Source organism: Bombus bifarius, unplaced genomic scaffold (genome assembly GCF_011952205.1).
Source record: "Bombus bifarius isolate JDL3187 unplaced genomic scaffold, Bbif_JDL3187 scf7180000008240, whole genome shotgun sequence".
Taxonomy (NCBI): domain Eukaryota; kingdom Metazoa; phylum Arthropoda; class Insecta; order Hymenoptera; family Apidae; genus Bombus; species Bombus bifarius.
The window spans coordinates 900,654-918,872 of NW_022884534.1; the positions used below are offsets into that span (position 1 = coordinate 900,654).

At 34.4% G+C, this 18,219-nt stretch overlaps 3 protein-coding genes across 6 annotated transcripts; 2 read left to right on the plus strand and 1 right to left on the minus strand.

Moving 5' to 3' along the window:
• The first annotated feature begins 340 nt into the window (after positions 1-340).
• LOC117211721 (ubiquitin conjugation factor E4 A) lies at positions 341-5,139 on the plus strand. 3 transcript variants are annotated; one of them, XM_033455916.1, is made up of 15 exons: positions 341-904; positions 1,007-1,399; positions 1,484-1,804; positions 1,887-2,080; positions 2,170-2,280; positions 2,389-2,586; positions 2,672-2,789; positions 2,865-3,041; positions 3,131-3,276; positions 3,397-3,546; positions 3,665-3,908; positions 3,984-4,146; positions 4,273-4,477; positions 4,566-4,745; positions 4,815-5,139. In XM_033455916.1, the coding sequence occupies exons 1-14, from the start codon at positions 341-343 to the stop codon at positions 4,705-4,707; spliced, it is 3,126 nt and encodes a 1,041-aa protein (XP_033311807.1). In that variant the 3' UTR covers positions 4,708-4,745; positions 4,815-5,139. The 3 variants fall into 3 exon arrangements, with proteins under 3 accessions (XP_033311807.1, XP_033311805.1, XP_033311806.1); XM_033455914.1 differs by having other exon boundaries at positions 4,566-4,736; XM_033455915.1 differs by having other exon boundaries at positions 4,566-4,727.
• Positions 5,140-5,254: 115 nt separating this feature from the next.
• LOC117211728 (phosphoserine phosphatase) lies at positions 5,255-7,022 on the minus strand. The gene is made up of 7 exons (XM_033455927.1): positions 6,855-7,022; positions 6,532-6,704; positions 6,263-6,469; positions 5,961-6,095; positions 5,734-5,879; positions 5,498-5,659; positions 5,255-5,428 (listed from the first exon to the last, which is right to left on the minus strand). The coding sequence occupies exons 3-7, from the start codon at positions 6,400-6,402 to the stop codon at positions 5,340-5,342; spliced, it is 672 nt and encodes a 223-aa protein (XP_033311818.1). The 5' UTR covers positions 6,403-6,469; positions 6,532-6,704; positions 6,855-7,022; the 3' UTR covers positions 5,255-5,339.
• Positions 7,023-8,346: 1,324 nt separating this feature from the next.
• Positions 8,347-18,014, plus strand: LOC117211726 (G-protein coupled receptor Mth2-like). 2 transcript variants are annotated; one of them, XM_033455924.1, is made up of 5 exons: positions 8,347-9,869; positions 13,636-13,714; positions 16,195-16,379; positions 16,447-16,612; positions 17,450-18,014. In XM_033455924.1, exons 1-5 carry the CDS (start codon positions 9,041-9,043, stop codon positions 17,805-17,807), a joined length of 1,617 nt encoding a protein of 538 aa, XP_033311815.1. In that variant the 5' UTR covers positions 8,347-9,040; the 3' UTR covers positions 17,808-18,014. The 2 variants fall into 2 exon arrangements, with proteins under 2 accessions (XP_033311815.1, XP_033311814.1); XM_033455923.1 differs by lacking the exon at positions 8,347-9,869 and adding an exon at positions 12,381-13,329.
• Positions 18,015-18,219: the final 205 nt, after the last annotated feature.

The following is an 18,219-nucleotide window of genomic DNA, read 5'->3' on the forward strand; positions in this document are numbered from 1 at the left end:
TTTGTTTTTGGTTTTCAACATAAAATTGAACTTTATATCAAAAAAGAAAGAAAATGTTTGTAGCAAATGAATAATAAAAGCATATACATATATGTAACAATATTTTATAGCAAATTCGATTTATCCAACCATTGGTGCGCGCGCATACGTATACGCACACCAGGCGCGTGCGCACACGTATATGCTCTACGACGGAACGAATACAGAGTAGTGTGCAGTATTCAGGAGAATATTTTGGCTTATTTTGTAATACATTTTAGGTTGAAAATTAAATCATAGCAATTTATTTTCAGAATAATTATGCTTACAATAATTGTGATTGAGTTTTAACGAGAGAATCATGTGCGACAATGTGAATAACAATCCATTTGCTGGGTTGTTTTCAACTATCAACGATGCCGTGTCATTCTCCTCTCAAAGTCAGGCAATTATCAACGAAAGTAATAGAGTTAGTTATGTTGCGCAACTTGAAGATAAAAATGTTGACAATATTACGGAAATAAAAAATTTGCAAGGTTCCAAAGATTCTAGAATCGATAATCAGGTTAACCGCCTTCTTGGCGATGTATTTGGAATAACATTACACGAAATAGGAGCAAATGAACACCAAAAACGAAGATTAGTTCTTGTTAATGTTGATTCGATCGAACAAGCAGTTTTCGAACGATTAATGTTATCTGATCTTGAATCTAAATTAGTACCTATAGACAATTCTCAACAAATTCTTAGCGATCCTCATATAACAGAAACAGAAGTAATACCTTATTTGTTTGAGAGTTATTGTCGATTACAACTGTATCAAAACAAACCAGAATTATCTGATGTCCTTTGTAAAATAAGTCGGATTATATTACAAAATGCAAGTTTGGCGCTACAAGAACCAGAATTGTTTGAAGAACAAGAGGTATATCAATGTACATTTACATAATTAATGAGATTTGTATTTTGCAAAGTTAAATATAATAAATTTAAAGGACTTTAATTTATTTTTCTTGTTTTTTTACAGATTTATAACCAGTTTGTTGCATTATGTATGGATGAAACTGGGCTCAAATCAGAATTTATATTATTTGTCAATGGTATTGTGTCCGAGATACAAGATGAAAATGGAGAAAATACTATGATTGCAATAACTGTGTCTTTTAATCCTATTCTTGATATAATTTACAAAGAAGCAGCACAAAGTAATCTTCTCCTTTTTCGTCAATATTGGTTTACTATATTAAATCTTTTTTCTTCGATAGAACCCTTAGCTAAATTAGTAATTGATCATAGTACTCCTAAAAGCAATCAAGGCCGAGCATATGCAGATACATTATTAGGTGCACTTTTTAGCTTGAACTGTTTACCAAAAACGATAGAAGAGCCATTTTATTTTTTTGAGAAGCCATTGCATCAGGCAAGTAAACTTTAAAAAAAAAAAAGAACAAAAGGAATTAAATTATGCATGGAATAATATTTATACATATTTTCTATCATGTAGACTTCAATTGAAGGAAATATTTGGACAGCTTTAGATGCATTAAATGAATCATTGCACAAGGTTTTTCATTTACTGTTAAAATGTTCAACAGAAGTTCGTCATTTAACTTTACAATGGATAGGCAATTGTCTTCATTCAAATGCAAATAGGGGAAAAATTTGGAATACCCAGAATGATGTGACCTTCAACTCAATGTTATGTGTTTCTGATGGTTTTATGTTAAATTTAGGAAATGTGCTATTGCGTCTTTGTCAACCATTTTGCATTAAACAAAATGATTCTAAAGTGCCTAAAATTGATCCAACATATTGTGCTGCAGATGTAAGTCAATTTACAAAAAATGATAGAACTAAGATTAATTGTCAAATTTTTAACAATGTACTATTCTATAACAACTATCTAGATTAATGATCAGGATGAATGTATAAATTCAAATATACATTTAAAAGGAATGTCTTCAGAAACTTGTTTGATACCAATGTCAGAAGATGGTGCCAGACCAGTTGCAAAAACATTTGGTTTTACTACTGAATGCTTTTTTTTAACTCATAGAGCATTAGATCTTGGATACAGAGTAGTGTTAGACAAACTTTTAAGGTTTGACTTTTAAATTTTTCGTCCCAGTTTAATCAAGATTTATGATAAAAGAATATTGGTAATTAAGAGAATTATATGTTGAATTTTAGAGCAAACCAGGATTTGGTAAGAATACAGAGAATATATCAGGATGCACAGAATGGTGGTAGATCGGATATATTTGATATAATAACTCAACGCATGGAAGGAGAAATGACCAAGTATATATTTGTGATCCTTAAGAATAAAAACAAGATATTTCTCTCTTTTTTACCATAAAAGCTTATATTGCATAATTTATTATATACAATTTGTATCTCAAATTGTAGGTATTTATCTTTAAGAGCAAGCCTTTTAGTACCAGAGATGTTAAAACTCCTAGCAAAATTTCATGCAACAACAGCATTTTGGTTAGTACAAGTATATTTAAATGATACAAAGATTGGAGAAAATGAAGAAAATTACATTCCAAAGGAATGTAAAGAGGTGAAGTTCCCTTTATCAGGAACTGTTCCAGATACTTTGAGGTATCTTCTAAATATTGTGCTTTGTTTTAATTATATATATTAATAATTACAACTAATATTTAACAACACCATTATTTTTATATAGATGCATTCCGGAATTTGTGGTAGAAAATACTATTAGATTTTTGTATTTATTACGACGCATAAATCCAAATATTTTTGAAGAAGAAGGGCCATCCTTTCTAACGCCTGTATTAACAGAGGTGAGCTAGCAGCAATATGTTAAAAACAGCAAAAATACATACGATTTAATAAAATAATCGAGTATGTGATATCAGATCATAGTATTAATGGAGTCTCAACAACGTTTATATAATCCTCATCTACGTGCACGTCTAGCAGAAGGCTTAGAGGCACTTTTACCTACAAGTGATGAAACTATGAGCCCTGTAACACCAAGCTTAGGGACATTCCATAGAGAACAATTATTTATCACACATCCATATAGACAATATGTATGTAACCTGCTTGAAATTCATAAAATGGAATATTTTTTTCTCTCATAAAACTTTATTTTATTATGTATTATTTATTATATATTTAGATTGTTCTGAATTTACTTAAAGTATTCGTGAGTATTGAAATGACTGGACAAAGTGTACAATTTGAACAAAAGTTTAATTATCGGCGACCAATGTATGTTGTTATGGAGTACTTGTGGAAATTACCAGAACATCGTAATAATTTCATGTAAGCAAAAAACAAAGATAATATATTTTCATAGTCGTTTGTTAAATTTATTATTATTTATATTTTATAGTAACCCTATAATTCATATTATATGGTGTTGTATGATGATCTTATGTACAGTGCTTTAGCAGAAGAAGCAGAAGCCAATATGGAAGCAGCTCAGCCTCCATTATTTTTGCGTTTTATAAATCTTTTAATGAATGATGCAGTTTTCTTATTAGATGAAGCACTTTCAAGTATGGCTCAATTGAAACAATTGATTCAAGCAAGGTATTCAATTTGGTTATTACTCATTAATTTAATCAGCAATATGTAATCTTACTTTGCTAACTTGTATAAATCTTATATTTACTAAATAAGATTAATGAAAAATAATTTCAATCAAAAGGGAAAGTGGAGAATGGAACAAACTACCACAACATGAACGTGAGCAACAAGCTCATTATCTCATACATCTTGGAATGATTGCACGATTTGACAATATATTAGGTAGAAAAACTATATACACATTAAAAATGTTAACTACAGAAATAAAATCCATCTTTTGTCATCCAACAATGGTGGATCGTATTGCCTCGATGCTTAATTATTTGTTGCTTCAGCTGGTTGGGCCGAATAAAAAGAATTTAAAGGTAACAAATATAATTGAATTATTAGATGTTCCTATTTAAACTGTAGAATGCTGGAATTAACCATTTTAATTTTAGGTTAATGGACAAAAAGAGTATGCATTCCATCCAGCAAATTTAGTATTAAATATATGCGAAATTTATATAAATCTTAGTCAGAGTGAATCTTTTACGCTTGCTGTTTCACAAGATGGTCGTTCATACAGTCCGGAACTGTTCAAACTGGCTGATAATGTTCTTGGTACTTATATCTGTGCAAAATTTAATTACTATCAGACGCATAAAATATACCATGATTCGTATATTCTATATTGTTCTAATTTTTATAAATGATTGAAAATGCCGATTAAAGACAATAAAATTTCAGTTCGTATCGGTGGTGTGGGTATATTAGGCGATTTAGATCAATTTGCAAAAAATGTCGAGACAGCCGCAAGTCATAAGAAGGAGGAAGACGAAATTTTAATCGATGCTCCTGATGAGTTTCTAGATCCAATTATGTCTACTTTAATGACAGATCCCGTTGTTCTTCCATCATCAAGGATAACTATAGATCGGCAAACCATTGCAAGGTTAGTATTTCTTTGTCATTGCTATTATTCAGGCCGTTTGTTATAACAAAATATTTATTTGATTATTTTTATCGTTAATGCTGTTTAGGCACTTATTAAGCGATCAGACCGACCCGTTCAATAGATCTCCTCTTACTATGGATATGGTAAAATCAAATGTTGAACTTCAACGTAGAGTACAAGAATGGATACAACAAAAGAAACAAGAAAAGACGAGAAATTACCATTGATTACCAAAGAATGAAACATAGTCAGTAAAGTTAAGCAAGTCAATATCAAAGTATAATTTTCACGTTTAATACTTTCTGACTTTTTTAAAAAAGAATTTAATTTTCAGATTTATTAAATATAATCAATGGAAAGTCCGATGTTTTGCGATATTTGATTTAAATTTTGTTGTTTCATAACTTACAGAGAGGTGTATATTTTTCTATATAAATCCTCATAAATATGTACAGATACTAAGTGTGTACTGTAATTATTGTCATCCTATAAAATTTTTAACACTGTACTTTGTGCAAAGAATTGTCTTGTAACGGTATATATAACAATGTAAGCATAGAGCTGAACATTGTTGTTATTGTATAATACATGTAAAAACTACTCGTTATAAAGTTTTCTTTTCGACTCGAAGAAAATAAATGTTATTGATGAGTTTGGAATAAATTTAATTTCTACCATCTGAGTAAACTTATATATATATAATAGTCTCAAATTTTGTAGATAAACATGGTGAAAGTTAACTTCTGAGTAAGGGAAATATTAGTAAAAAACTGATAAAACTTTGATCCTTTACTTATTGATTATTGTTAAAATTATTCAAATATCGCAATATTTATAAGAAATATCGTATTGTTTACGTTTACAAAATATTCACAAGTTCATTAAAATCAGTAATATACCATAATGATTGTTGTTTTACGCTCTCTCTGATCACATTTCCTCCATATCCTGTATAATAAAAGTGATATTAAATATTAAGTAAAGTAAATTAAGAATTAAAGTAATGAAAAGGTATACCTATAAATAGGTCTACTACTGAAATAGTTTCTAAATCTGTTGCTCCGTCACCAATATGAACAACAGTTGTAAATCCTTTTTCATTTTTGAGTTGCTCTATTATTTTTGCTTTCCCACCATTTGTTGCAGTAGGTTGATCTTCATCAAATCCTGCATATTCTCCTACAAGTGATTTCATAAAATATTTGTATATATTATATTAAATTAATGTTATATCAATATGAACAAATAATAACCCGTATAATAGAACTTAAGTCTGTTTGCAAAAACATTTTCTAATGGAATATTAAGACATGTGGCAATTGGTGCAATTAAAGAACGAAATCCACCGGATATCAAAAATACTTGCTTTTCACGAATTTGTAGAGCTGTTATCAATGTTCTGAAATTTTTATAAGCAACTGTAAAATCATCTACGTATCTAGTTTCATTGTTTCTCGTTGACTTAAAAATTATTTCTTACTTAATTCCAGGTGAAAGTTTTAATGGACGTGAGGTCAGAAATTGCTTTATTTGCATAAAGCTTGGTTTTATAATATTCAACCTCTCAACCAAAGACTGTCGATATGTCAGATCTCCTTGCATAGCCCGATTTGTTCTAAAATCATTTTAGGATATTATACATATACATATAAGCAATTAAATACATATATAGATCATCTTTCCGTTAAAGCGGTCAACCGCAAGTTGTGTGAATAATAATGATAATAATAAAAAATGTGTTATATTTTTAAACAAAAGAAATTAAAGGAAAAGAAAACTTACAACGCAATAACATCGTTTTCTTTTTCACAAAACTTTGCAAGTTCATCAATTCCTTCCTCTTGTATCACAGTCGAATCGACATCGAAGGTAATGGCATCGGCGTTCCTCCATATCGATCTTAATTCATTTGGATTACCCATTTATCTCGTTCAATTCAACAAATGGTATTCCAAACTGACGAATCTTTTATCGGTACCACGTACAAAACTGGGGTAATAATCTTACTTTACTTTAAAAAATCATAACATTACAAAGAAGAATTTACGTACCTATATTAGCTATAGGTCGAGCTGATTTGATCACTGATAAAAAGTGTCTTTTACGAAATTCGTTACAATATTCCCCAATTACATAAAAACAGTATATGAATTAGGAATGTTCGGCTATGTTTCCTGCGGGGCCCAAATCCGACCGTCGCCGCTATTTCACTTCGAGCCTAAACCTTAATATTTTAAATTAATAAAATTAATATTAATTAATTATTAATTTTAAATTAATAATTTATTAATAAATTAATAAAAAGTATGATACAATGTGTTTTTAATATTTTTATGTTGTATAACCTATATATAATATTGTATATTTAATTAACTCGAACAAGAGGAGCGTCACCATACGTTGGTGACGGGGCCCCCACGGAAGTATACCCGTTGCACGAATATGTGCGACGTGGCGACGAACGTGTTAAAATTATGAGTATTTTTTAAGGTTAAAACATTATTGATACGTTATGCAATTAGAAAATATACTCAAGAGTATTGATAATGAGAGAAGTAAACGTTATATTTTTTGTTTCATTGCATCGCTACATTACGAAAGAAATTATAACTGAAACATAATGTTTACTTAAGAACTGTATAATTTGATAAACGGAGATAATAAGAAGAAAGAGGAACGTTACAGATGAGGAGGTGAATTTTAAAGGAACTATTGTATTATTGTGTATAGATATAACCCATTTGAAGTTGAAGAAAAATTAATCAAATATACGAAATAAAACGCTTAGAATCGATAAATTGAAATATTTAATAGAAAGAAATTAATTCCCAATGTGTACGCCTGCACAGGCCACAGGCCACGGATCAAGTATAGAATAGATCTGCTATCTTATGTTTCTTACTGTCATATGTACTGAAATACCGATTGTTGAAAATGAGGAACTTTGTTTTATTAAGTATTTAATATTTAGAGCGGCGCGGTCGTACACGACCGTACAGAGTGTAGGATATTGTAAAGCGATTGAAACGTAGAAATTACCACAAACGAGCTAGGGAAGTTTCAAAAGAAACCAGCGAAAGTTGATAAAGTTGGAAGCAGCGTTCATATATCGTTTGCTTCTGAAGTTGTAAAGTATAAACACCGATTTTTGGGTAAAACGCCATGTTTAAAAATTTGAAAAAATATAAGCATATTCTTTAAAGTTTAATTTGCACTTTATTTTCATTTTAGGAACTTAGATGTTTAAAAATAAATAACGTGTTGCGAAGATCATGAGACTCGTAAAATTAATTTGACCAAAAGTGCAAATTTCTTTTCGAATTAGTACATAATAGAGGACAAGATTTAATGACTCATTTTGAGATCAAATTTCAAATAAGTTGAGCGCATGTTTGTTTGTAACTTTTTAGTAGGGAAATTAGCTTACTGTACAAAATTGATAATTATATTTATAAAGCGCGCAAATAAGACGAAAAGAATATTATGTTCGTTTATGATTGATAATTTCCGAAATGAAAATTTGTTTAATTACTCAGGATGTAAGAAAATAAAAAAATAACAGATTTTATTAGTATGAAGCAAGATTGTTTTGTTATTTATGCGAGTAAAATTAAGAAATACAAAAAGAATATGCGATGAAAAGTCAGAGTAAAGTCTGCCCCCTTTTCTTGTATAATTTTCATTTATTACATAACATAAAGTTAACGAAATTCTAAAGAAACTTGTCAAATTTGTTATATATATATCGCATACGTATGTGTGTCTAGAATTTAGTGCGTAATTTTGAATTTGACATCACTTTCAAAAGATTAACCATTTGTCGGTGGTAGGTAGTGATACTAATTAAAATTAAAACAAAGTATGATTGTGAAACCAGAAATGATATAGTCATAAACAAAGCGTAGAATTCAATAACTAACTTGATATAATATAATAATTATTGATCATTACACAGATTGATCTGCGTGGTGTGCTTAGACGTGTTCGAGTAAAGTGCTGCGCTCTAGTTAGCGATTGTAATGTTATCGAGATTGATGAACGAGTTACAGAATGAGAAAATGAAAAAGGGTAGTTGGAAGTGGAGACTGAAGCTATTCCGTAATACCATAGTATTCGGCTGGTACTCGTTCGGCATTGAGAGGAGCGCGCGCGCGCTCGCGCGTTACGATCAACAGAGGATCGAAAAATACTTAGGGCAGTTAGTCGCGAGCTTTGCGATTCATCGGGTGATCACCACCACATCATCAAGTAACGTGGACTTTCACGATCGTGCGAACAACGATGATTTTTTAAAGCATGCTGTCAGCCGGTGTTGAAAAAAAGGAAAATAAATAATTGGAAGAAACTAGGAAATCGAAATACACGTACACCTTGCAGATAATAGAGAAAGAAGTGGTAGAAAAAGAAACAGTCGGAAGGAAGGGGAAAGGGAAGGGGATAGGGAAAGGAAAAGGAAAAGGAAGAGAGAAAAGAAAAGAAAAAGAAAGAAAGAGAAAGGGGGTGAAAGACAGTGCGGCGCGATCTTGAGCGCGGGAAGACGCACGGAAATAGGCAATAACAATGCAGCATTTTTGTACGTTTATTTGCGTAATTTTGTTCATTCTAATTTATCGATTAACAGAAATCAATGGGGAGGAAATGGAGAGAGAAGAAGATTCATTTTGTCGTCCATTCCCTGAAATTATTTTGCAAGGGACTAAGATCGATAGATCCGAGAACGGAAGCTTAGTGCACGATAAGTTGGTGTATCCTGCTGGATTGTATCGAGTATTTGAAAATAAAACATACGGATGCACATGTAATTTGCGAGCATGTTTGAGAAAGTGTTGTAAAAAAGACGAGATTTTAGGGAAAGGTATTCGGCCTAACTGTACTCGCTCATCAAACGGGTTGCCTGCTCCGGTTCTCGTTCTCAAGCAGCATCAACTCGCTACTGAGATTAAAGGAATATCCCGTATAGACGAACTGTTTTTTCTCGTGGAGGATATGCAGTGTCCCCAGAGGTTTATGCTCGAACCAGAACATTTCGAAGAAGATGAGTTCATCCTGCTACCAAACGGTACCCTCGAAACTCCGACCGTCAACTATGCAGCATGGAGTTACTGTTTCGACTGGCAAGAATCTTCCAAAAAGGTCGTCGCTCTAATTTGCTCCTCTAATTCGTCCATAATAAATGCTTCTTCTGATCCGGAGGAGTCTTTCGACATTGGCATCGTTATTTCTATACCGTTCTTTGTCGCCACCTTTTTCGTTTATGCGATCATTCCGGAATTGAGGAATCTCTATGGAAAGACGCTAATGTGTTATGTGGCTTGTTTGATACTCGCCTACTCTTGTCTTGTTTTTGCCAAACTGCATTACTTAGAGTTTGTCTTCTGCTCCACAATAGGTAAGCAATTTTATTTTATGCTGCTTGCTTCTTCTTCTCTCGCTCTCTCTCTCTCTCTCTTTCCGTTATACTTCTTTATCCCCCGCGCATACACGCACTCCTTTTCTCCCTATCTCTTCATTCGTTTCCCATACCATTATCCCCTCTTTTAGGTACTTTGATTTCTTTGATTAATCAAACATTACGCACGGTATGAAAGCTATGATATCGTTGTCCTATCAGTTTAAATTTCCGGCACACCTTCTTTCTTTCTCCCTCTCCCTCTCTCTCTCTCTTTCTTTTTTTCTTTATGATAATCTTCTTTTACGAATTCGCGATAAAGTCGAAGCAAGACGAAGGAACTGCGAGTAAATAAGATAATGTATCAAATTCTCTGTTATGAGAGTTGCACGTTGATCGTTTATTAGGTACGCATTAAATGTATATTATTTTGAGAAGTTTCGATGAGTTCTTTTTGCAAGGCTTCCATCACAGTTTCGAAAGTCTGGAGAATTGTTTTCGTCGAAAGATTAATCGAATTAGCACTATGCCTCATTCGCGTGACATCGTTCGCTATATCATGGAATCGCACACGCACGTGTCTTCCTTTACATACATATACGTATTATATGCCATACAAGTATATATATAGATTTATTATGTATATGTATATGTACAGTCGTACCCATAATTAATTTGTAAGTTAATGCTTATCGTTTTAGCGAATTGACGAGAAAAGGACAAATGACGCAAAAGAATCATATGATATACGTTCGTTATAAGAATGAAGTATACAGGTGTATATATATCTACGTACATTTATCAACATTTTAGCGTTTATATGTTAATAGTAAATGCATATATTATCGTCAATCTTTTTTTGATACTTTGACTTTATTTACATATAACGTAAGCGTAATTTCAAAGTATTCAAAAGATCAGATACAATTGTCATTACAAGGCAATGAAATTACAACTCATCGACATAAATATAATAATAGATGATTAACAATGTAAGCTGTAGTCAAACAGAGATACCGGTTTCGTGAACAATGAATAGTTTGAATATGATCATTGGTAGTTTGAAAAATGCTTATTGTTAATGTCGTGGTGATCATTTACGCAAGAACGTGTAGCGTTCTCGTTCGAAGGTACTCCATTAATCTTGCACGATAACCGCGACGATGATTTGACGTTCCCGATGACAGCGATTCCATGTCGTTTTCCGAAATCACGGAACGTAAATAATATGCGTTTAACAACGTGATCGATCACGACAGAAATAACGTCGCTTCGGTTCTAGTTACAGCTTTGTTCGTAGATTTAATAGATATACGATCGATATTCTATTATTATTCTATCTATTACTCTAGATAGGACTAGTTTTTCCGTTGATTCGTAAAGTTGCTAAAAAACCGTCCTATCGATACTCAGATTAGCTGAACGACGATACGCGTCTGAAAGAAACTGATAAGAGGCAAACTAACTATCCAAGTCACTTACGATTAGTTTGGTCAAAGGCAAAGAAAAAACTTGTACAATTTCGTACTTGCAGAAACAAATAGGACGATAATTGTTCTTATTTTGCCTTTTTCCTTCCTATTGCCAAAACTGAACAAGTTTTTATTTATCCTTGATCAATAGTCGGAATTTGCATTTCGACATATGTTTCGTGAATTCTCTGTCTCTTATCTTACGAATATGAAAATGAACAGAGCGAGGATGAGTCGTGATGTCTCTCCTTGTCATGTCGGGCATTGCCTAATGAGAATTTCGTCTTCGCTGTATCTTCTATTTATCTTGCTTTCTCCTACTTTGCCGTGGCATGTGCTATACTATATTTACGTATTTACATATTTACATATAATGAGCGCAAGCGGAAAAATATCGAAATATCTCGTGGGAACTGTCTGCTCGATATCTACAACTGCGATCCAATAAGTGTTGGAGTTCTTGATCCTGGTGTATACGTAGGTATGTACCTCGATCGATCTTCTCGTCTTGCCCTCGATCGGTTGGATTGTTTGACTAAAAGTTGGTTCGTACATTGTACGTAGATACTTGCCGCGCTTTGTTTTACCTGCCTTCTTTGACATGTGTATGCGTTGGTAATAATTTGCGACTCATTCATCTTCGATCTTCGTCGAGTTATCTTTCCCGCCGTACGCGCGTTATCCCTCCTCCTCTCATTCTGCCCCATCTCCCACTCTCTCTCTCTCTCTCTCTACGTCTCTTCCAACATTTTCTTTAATATTCCTTTCGATTCGTAACCTTGAAACTTGTTTCGGCTGTTGGGCAGAAATGAAACGTTTAAGTTCAAAAAGAATGATAGGAAAAAGAAGAAAGAGGAAGAAATAGGGAAAGGGAAGCATCGAAATGGGTGTGGGAGTGAGAAAAAAGGGAGAGGGAAAAAAGGACATATAGAATAATACAGGAGAAGGGAAGGAAAAAAAGGAAACGACAAAATCCATAGCAGTAGTCGGTCGGTTACAACGTGACGCGGCCAGGAGACGTTGTAGACGTTGCCAGTCGTTATATCGTTTCCGCATAACGCGATAATGTCTGTGGTCATTACGAATCCGGACGATTCATAAGCAGTTGCTCAGCGAAAACCTACCTAATAAGATGTTTCGTGTGGCGATCATCGGCCTATTATCTACGATACCCGCGATACACCCGATGGGACAACGATCCACGCAACTCCATGATACAACAATGTTTCCTCGTCGAGAACACATCGCGTATGGATCAACGATGAAAGTGGAAAGTAGTGAGCAACCGGAATTGTTCCGATCGAACAAGAAATACATCAAAGAGGAGAGAAATATTTCTACGATATCAAGTACAGAAAGCGTTGACTATTCGACCGAGTCGGCCAGTCACGCTGGAGGAGTAAGTCTGCTTATGTGTTGCTCGTACGGATATCGTTTGAGCAAGGACGGATGCATCAGAACGAATGACACCTTTCGCTTCCCGGCTCTTTACGATTCCAACAATTTGTCCTTAATTGACGAGGCACCGAATTATCAACGCTATTTCAAATTGGTCGTTAACAATCCTTGCATCAATCGTCAACGCTATAAACTTGACCCGAATGCGAATCCGATGGATGAGTTCATGCTTCTCGACAATGGTTCGATCTACATGAAAAACGAGGGTGATATTCTCCGAGATGTCAACTACTGTTTAGGTATCCTCGATACCAAACTGTTCGATGTGATTCTTTGTTTCAATTTGGGCGAGAACGAGGATACGCAAGAAACGACGAAAATCACAGTACTGTTTCCTGTTGGATTAATCATATCGGTGCCATTCTTGTTTGCTACGTTTGTCGCTTACATATTGATACCAGAATGGAAGAATATACACGGCCGTACGCTTCGTAGCTATGTCGGTTCTCTGCTGATCGCCTATGTGATACTCGCGGTCGTACAGATGACTCCGCAGCAACAGATTTCGGATACTCTTTGCATCGCATTTGGTACTCGTCGTATGCCGATTTTAACCAGTTTACCGTCATTTTCCCGATATTCTACGCTGCTTCTTATTCTACCTTTCCTCCACCTTACCATTGTTTCTAATTACGTAACGCAATTATTTTAGTCCGTACGTCCGTAGCACAACGCGGGTATTCCCATATTTATCCGCATGCTTATACATCTTACTCTATTCTTTGCAATTTTTATTAATTATGTTCACTCGCTTAGCGGCTCTATAAATTCATACTGTGTATTATATGACAAATGCATTTCTATGAACGGTGTACTTAAATCGAATTCTGTTTCAGCGTTCATCATCCACTTCTCTTTCTTGGCCAGTTTCTTCTGGTTGAACGTTATGTGTTTTGATATTTGGTGGACTTTCGGGTAAGTTATATTTACGTATGTATGTAAGACTTGGATCATTTACATATCGATTCCAAGTCATTCTTCATCTTCGACATTTCTTCTCGATTCGATGGCGTTAAGCCGAGTCTAAGTACGACAAACTAAAGTGTAATTTGACTAGCAAGCTTACAACTTATGACCGTTTAATCGTTAAAAGCTTATTGTAATCGATGGTATACGTGCCGTGAAACGTATTACAAATACTATTATATCTCCTATTAGCCTTCTAGCTAAAGCAATTCGATAGTTGACGAACGTCGAAGAAAATTGATAGCGGCATAAACGCGAATTAATATCCGGTTCGTGACGGCACGTGTACACTTTGCAAACATTCTTAAATTAAGTTCGATCGGTCCACGAAGTGGAAGTGGCTCCTTTTTCGAGTACTTTTACTACTTAGACGTCTCCGTCCATGACGTATCGATTTAATGTCTCACATTGTCGTTGATGTCAACGATGACAACAATAATGATAACATGTCTTTTCTCTGTTCTCTGTTCCAATTTTCGATCGATCCGATCTTGTCTCTTCGTATACAGACCATTTTTCCCAACTTGTTACTATTATGATAACCATCTAAAATTCATTTATTCCGCTATATTAAATTTATTTCATTCATTTATCTCGTTCGTTTATTTCGCTATATTAAAACGACAATGACGAGCGTATTTAAGTGGTAGAATCGCGTATAGGAGCGAAACGATTGCGTGTTAAAAATCGCAAATAACGATCTCTACTTGCCGGAACGAATTCTTATAAAAGTAGCAGCTCTACCTACATATATATCTGTAAAGCGCCAGGTGTACAGCAAACAAATCGTGGCGTATTCTCTAAACAAACCTCGAAAGCTCGGAATTGCTCTTTTCCTCGACACCGACGCCGACGCCACACCGACGCGACGCCATACCGACGCCACTTCCATGCCATGCTAATGCCACATAGTGTCGATATACACACATAGTACGCGTATACTGTTATGTGTATGTATATGTACGATGTGTACGTGCCGATATCGATTCCGATATTTTGCAAATATTAAAACTACGATAAAACACGAAAGTGGAAGGAATTTTAATTTTCGAAAATAAAATCAATGGATAAGCAACTATTACATGATTCGCATGATTTACATGTTTTACAGATGTCCCAAACAGATCTCCAGTTGTTAATCGCAACACGCACTGTAGATTATTTTATATTAGACTATGATACGTAACGATATATCAACGTCTGAATTTTCTTCTCACATCAGCTGAGAAGATTACCGTACGATAATGTTACGTTATTTATTGTCGGCTATCTTTCCAACTTTCCTTCATTTGTCGAATTCTATGGAATTCGCTTTTTCAACGAAATCACACATTCTATAGTCATTGTATAGGCATATCGGTATTTTTAAACGTTCCGCGAATAGAATAACGTTTCAAGAAGAGAATCGCGTGACGAGAATGTCGCGCCCGAAAATTCTAACCACTATACTACATTTTCATATCATTTGTAGCGCATGTGTAATCGTAATACTACGAATGGTCGTTCGTAGTACACACGTGTACTTGCTCTTTTTGCCAAGCCCTTTTTATTATATACGTAAATTTAAGTAAGTAGAGATACGTAGATGTGTGCGAGTATAATTAAGGGCGTGACTACGCGGTGCGTTACGGGTACCCATGTCGTCCCCTATTTAATGACCTCGATTCAGCTGATGTGATCATATACATAATATATACTTACTTATATACAATATACATACACACATACGTGTGCGGACACCAGTGACATCACTCGCCATCAATCACAAATTACCTCCGCACTTAATTCGGACGATATATCCGTAATACTCGCTCCTCATATCTTTTCGCAAATATCACCCATCTGTTCGCAATTATTTTCTCCCGATAAAGTTAACCTCAACGAACGAATGAACAAACCAATTCCAATTCTAATTCTACAAATCGTCTATTTCCTTCATTTACGACTATTTGCAATTGTTTTTTATTTTTCGCTTTCTTTATTCTTCTTCTTTGTTTTCGATCGTGTCGATCAGTTGCGCGTACATCTCTTGAAAAATTCCAATGAATCGAATTGCGTTTTTATTTTCCAACATGTACTCGAACGAAGCTCGAATAAATAGGGTAAAATGAGACGAAACGGAATAGAATACGGAAATCATGATTTCGATATCACGATCGTGTTAAAGAAAGGTAAAAGCGTTATGTTTTTATGCTGTGCCTCTAAAAAGCGAAGAGTTAAAATCTCACTTTCGTAAGATGCGATAAGCACGAAATACGAAATGCGTCATCCGGAACCACAACTTGCGCGTATCATATATCCTATATGTCGAAACTAATTTGAAACCTGAAAGTGAAAGTGTGTCAACTTTTCTTTTCTATTTTATTCTATTTGCTTTCGTTTTTTGTCGGTTTTCCACATTTTCTTATCCAGGGATTCCTGATTTTCAGAGGTTTCCGATCTCTACATGGCAGTGTGAAGCAAAGGGAGCGAAAAAAGTTTTTAATATACTCCGTTTACGCTTGGGGTTGCGCATCGCTACTCACCGGAATTTGTGCCATTATGGACTTTCTTCCTGACATTCCAGAGCATTTTATCAAGCCACAATTTGGCAAACATAATTGCTGGTTTACCAGTAAGTGCTCATAAACCTAGTCTCGATAATTTGATTCTAATTTTTTATAATTTCGATACTGTTACAGCTAACAAGGCAAGGGCGATATACTTTTACGCGCCAATGGGTGCTACTGTGTTTTGCAACATATGCCTTTTCATCTCCACGGCGTTGAAGATCGTGCGACATAAAAAGAACACTGCTCAACAGCTTAAAAGCATAGACAGTAGGCGTCACGACGACAATAAACAATGGTACGTTTTCTTTTTTATTCGTTTACGCAATGAAATTGAAAAGTTCTTTCCGCTTGAAAGCTACTCAATTTTCTTACTTACCTACAAGTAACACTAAACTACCACTATGAAGATAGAATAGCTCTGTAATTACAAAATCGCGACATTTTGTTTTCTTTCCTTTAATTACATCGATGTAATTGGACGTTATCCCTCTTATTATACGCCTATGTCGATAAAATTATTTTCGGACCTTCTCTCGGAACGCGTAAAACAAAGATTTTCCCATGGTTCGATTTGTTTTCGTAATGACGGAAGAGGCGGGTCCCTCTCACGTAACAAATACATCCGTCCGAACAGGGTCTCGCTCGCGATCGCACATTTCATCTTTCAAACTTGCCATCGTTTACATCTACGTACCAGCTGCTACTACATACTTGGAATACGTATTACAAAACATGTATCATTCAAATTCTTTCTACAACGTTATTCATAGATAAGATTGCGTGTATAAGATTTTAGGATACCGTATACGAAAACATATACGTTATACATGCGCTTACGGGCGCAGTTCGCATGATATACAAGCTCAATTTCGCCAGAACATTGTCAGTATCACATATACACACTGCCATCTGGCAAAGTAGAAGAAGTAGTTGAACATATGCCGTTGTAATAGCAAGATTGACATTGTCCACTGTCAGTGGTATTGTCAGTAACTAATTTCTTTGCGATCTTTGACAATGCCGACTTCGCATATTACTAGCCACATCCGCGGAACTCCTGTAATATATACACACATATAGCTACTTTAATTTTTCACTTTACCATATTTTAATTTTAATTCGTTTTATTCAGGTTCAATCTATATTTGAAACTCTTCATCGTAATGGGCATTAATTGGTCAATGGAAATAATATCATGGCTCTGCAACAATTCACCGGCTTACATTTGGTATCTTACAGATCTTACCAATACTTTGCAAGGTGTACTCATCTTTTTAATTTTCGTTTGGAAAGATAAAGTCAAACGACTGTTATTAAAAAGATTCAGTTGTCACAGAAAAAACATTCTTTCAAGAAACTCGACTCGCAGTGCTTGTCATAGTTCAGCGACATCTCGTACTTGCACATTGACGACGACGACACAGTTTCAGGAGAAAATCGATCCCTATTCGAATGAATCTTCTCCCGGCAAAGCAATTGTTATGAATTAACAAGAATCACAATTAGCCTGGAAAGATTTAAATATATGTGTACTTTGATGTTTGCGCGATTCATAAATACGTATGGCCCATGCAACTATTTTTCGCAAAAACATCACAATTTTCTTCGTTTAACTTCATTCACATATCACATTCGTTACGTTCACATGAAAACCGTGAGAAAAATAATGCAGCGAATTATATTGAATTGAAATGAAACAGAACGTATCGAACTGAAACGGAACGGAAATCGATAAAAAATAAAATAAATCAATAAAAATAATATAGGAAAAGAAGGAAACTTTGAAAAATGTTATTAGTTGGTGCTTGTCATAAATGTTGACTCGCTTAATATTCGATTCGCGTTGAATACTTAGTCGATTGATGAAGAAACGAAGAAATGTTGAATGTATATTTTATCGAA

Bases quoted from the DNA above. Each gene is read 5' to 3' on its own strand.
- LOC117211728 (XM_033455927.1), bottom strand. From the start codon at position 6,402: ATGGGTAATCCAAATGAATTAAGATCGATATGGAGGAACGCCGATGCC. The intron at 6,096-6,262 runs GTAAGTTTTCTT...AAATGATTTTAG, and splicing joins GAAAACGATGTTATTGCGTT to AACAAATCGGGCTATGCAAG. The intron at 5,880-5,960 runs GTAAGAAATAAT...TAAAAATTTCAG, and splicing joins AAACTTTCACCTGGAATTAA to AACATTGATAACAGCTCTAC.
- LOC117211726 (XM_033455923.1), top strand. From the start codon at position 12,474: ATGTTTCGTGTGGCGATCATCGGCCTATTATCTACGATACCCGCGATA. The intron at 16,380-16,446 runs GTAAGTGCTCAT...ATACTGTTACAG, and splicing joins ACATAATTGCTGGTTTACCA to CTAACAAGGCAAGGGCGATA. The intron at 16,613-17,449 runs GTACGTTTTCTT...CGTTTTATTCAG, and splicing joins CACGACGACAATAAACAATG to GTTCAATCTATATTTGAAAC.
- LOC117211721 (XM_033455916.1), top strand. From the start codon at position 341: ATGTGCGACAATGTGAATAACAATCCATTTGCTGGGTTGTTTTCAACT. The intron at 1,805-1,886 runs GTAAGTCAATTT...ACAACTATCTAG, and splicing joins CAACATATTGTGCTGCAGAT to ATTAATGATCAGGATGAATG. The intron at 2,790-2,864 runs GTGAGCTAGCAG...ATGTGATATCAG, and splicing joins TAACGCCTGTATTAACAGAG to ATCATAGTATTAATGGAGTC.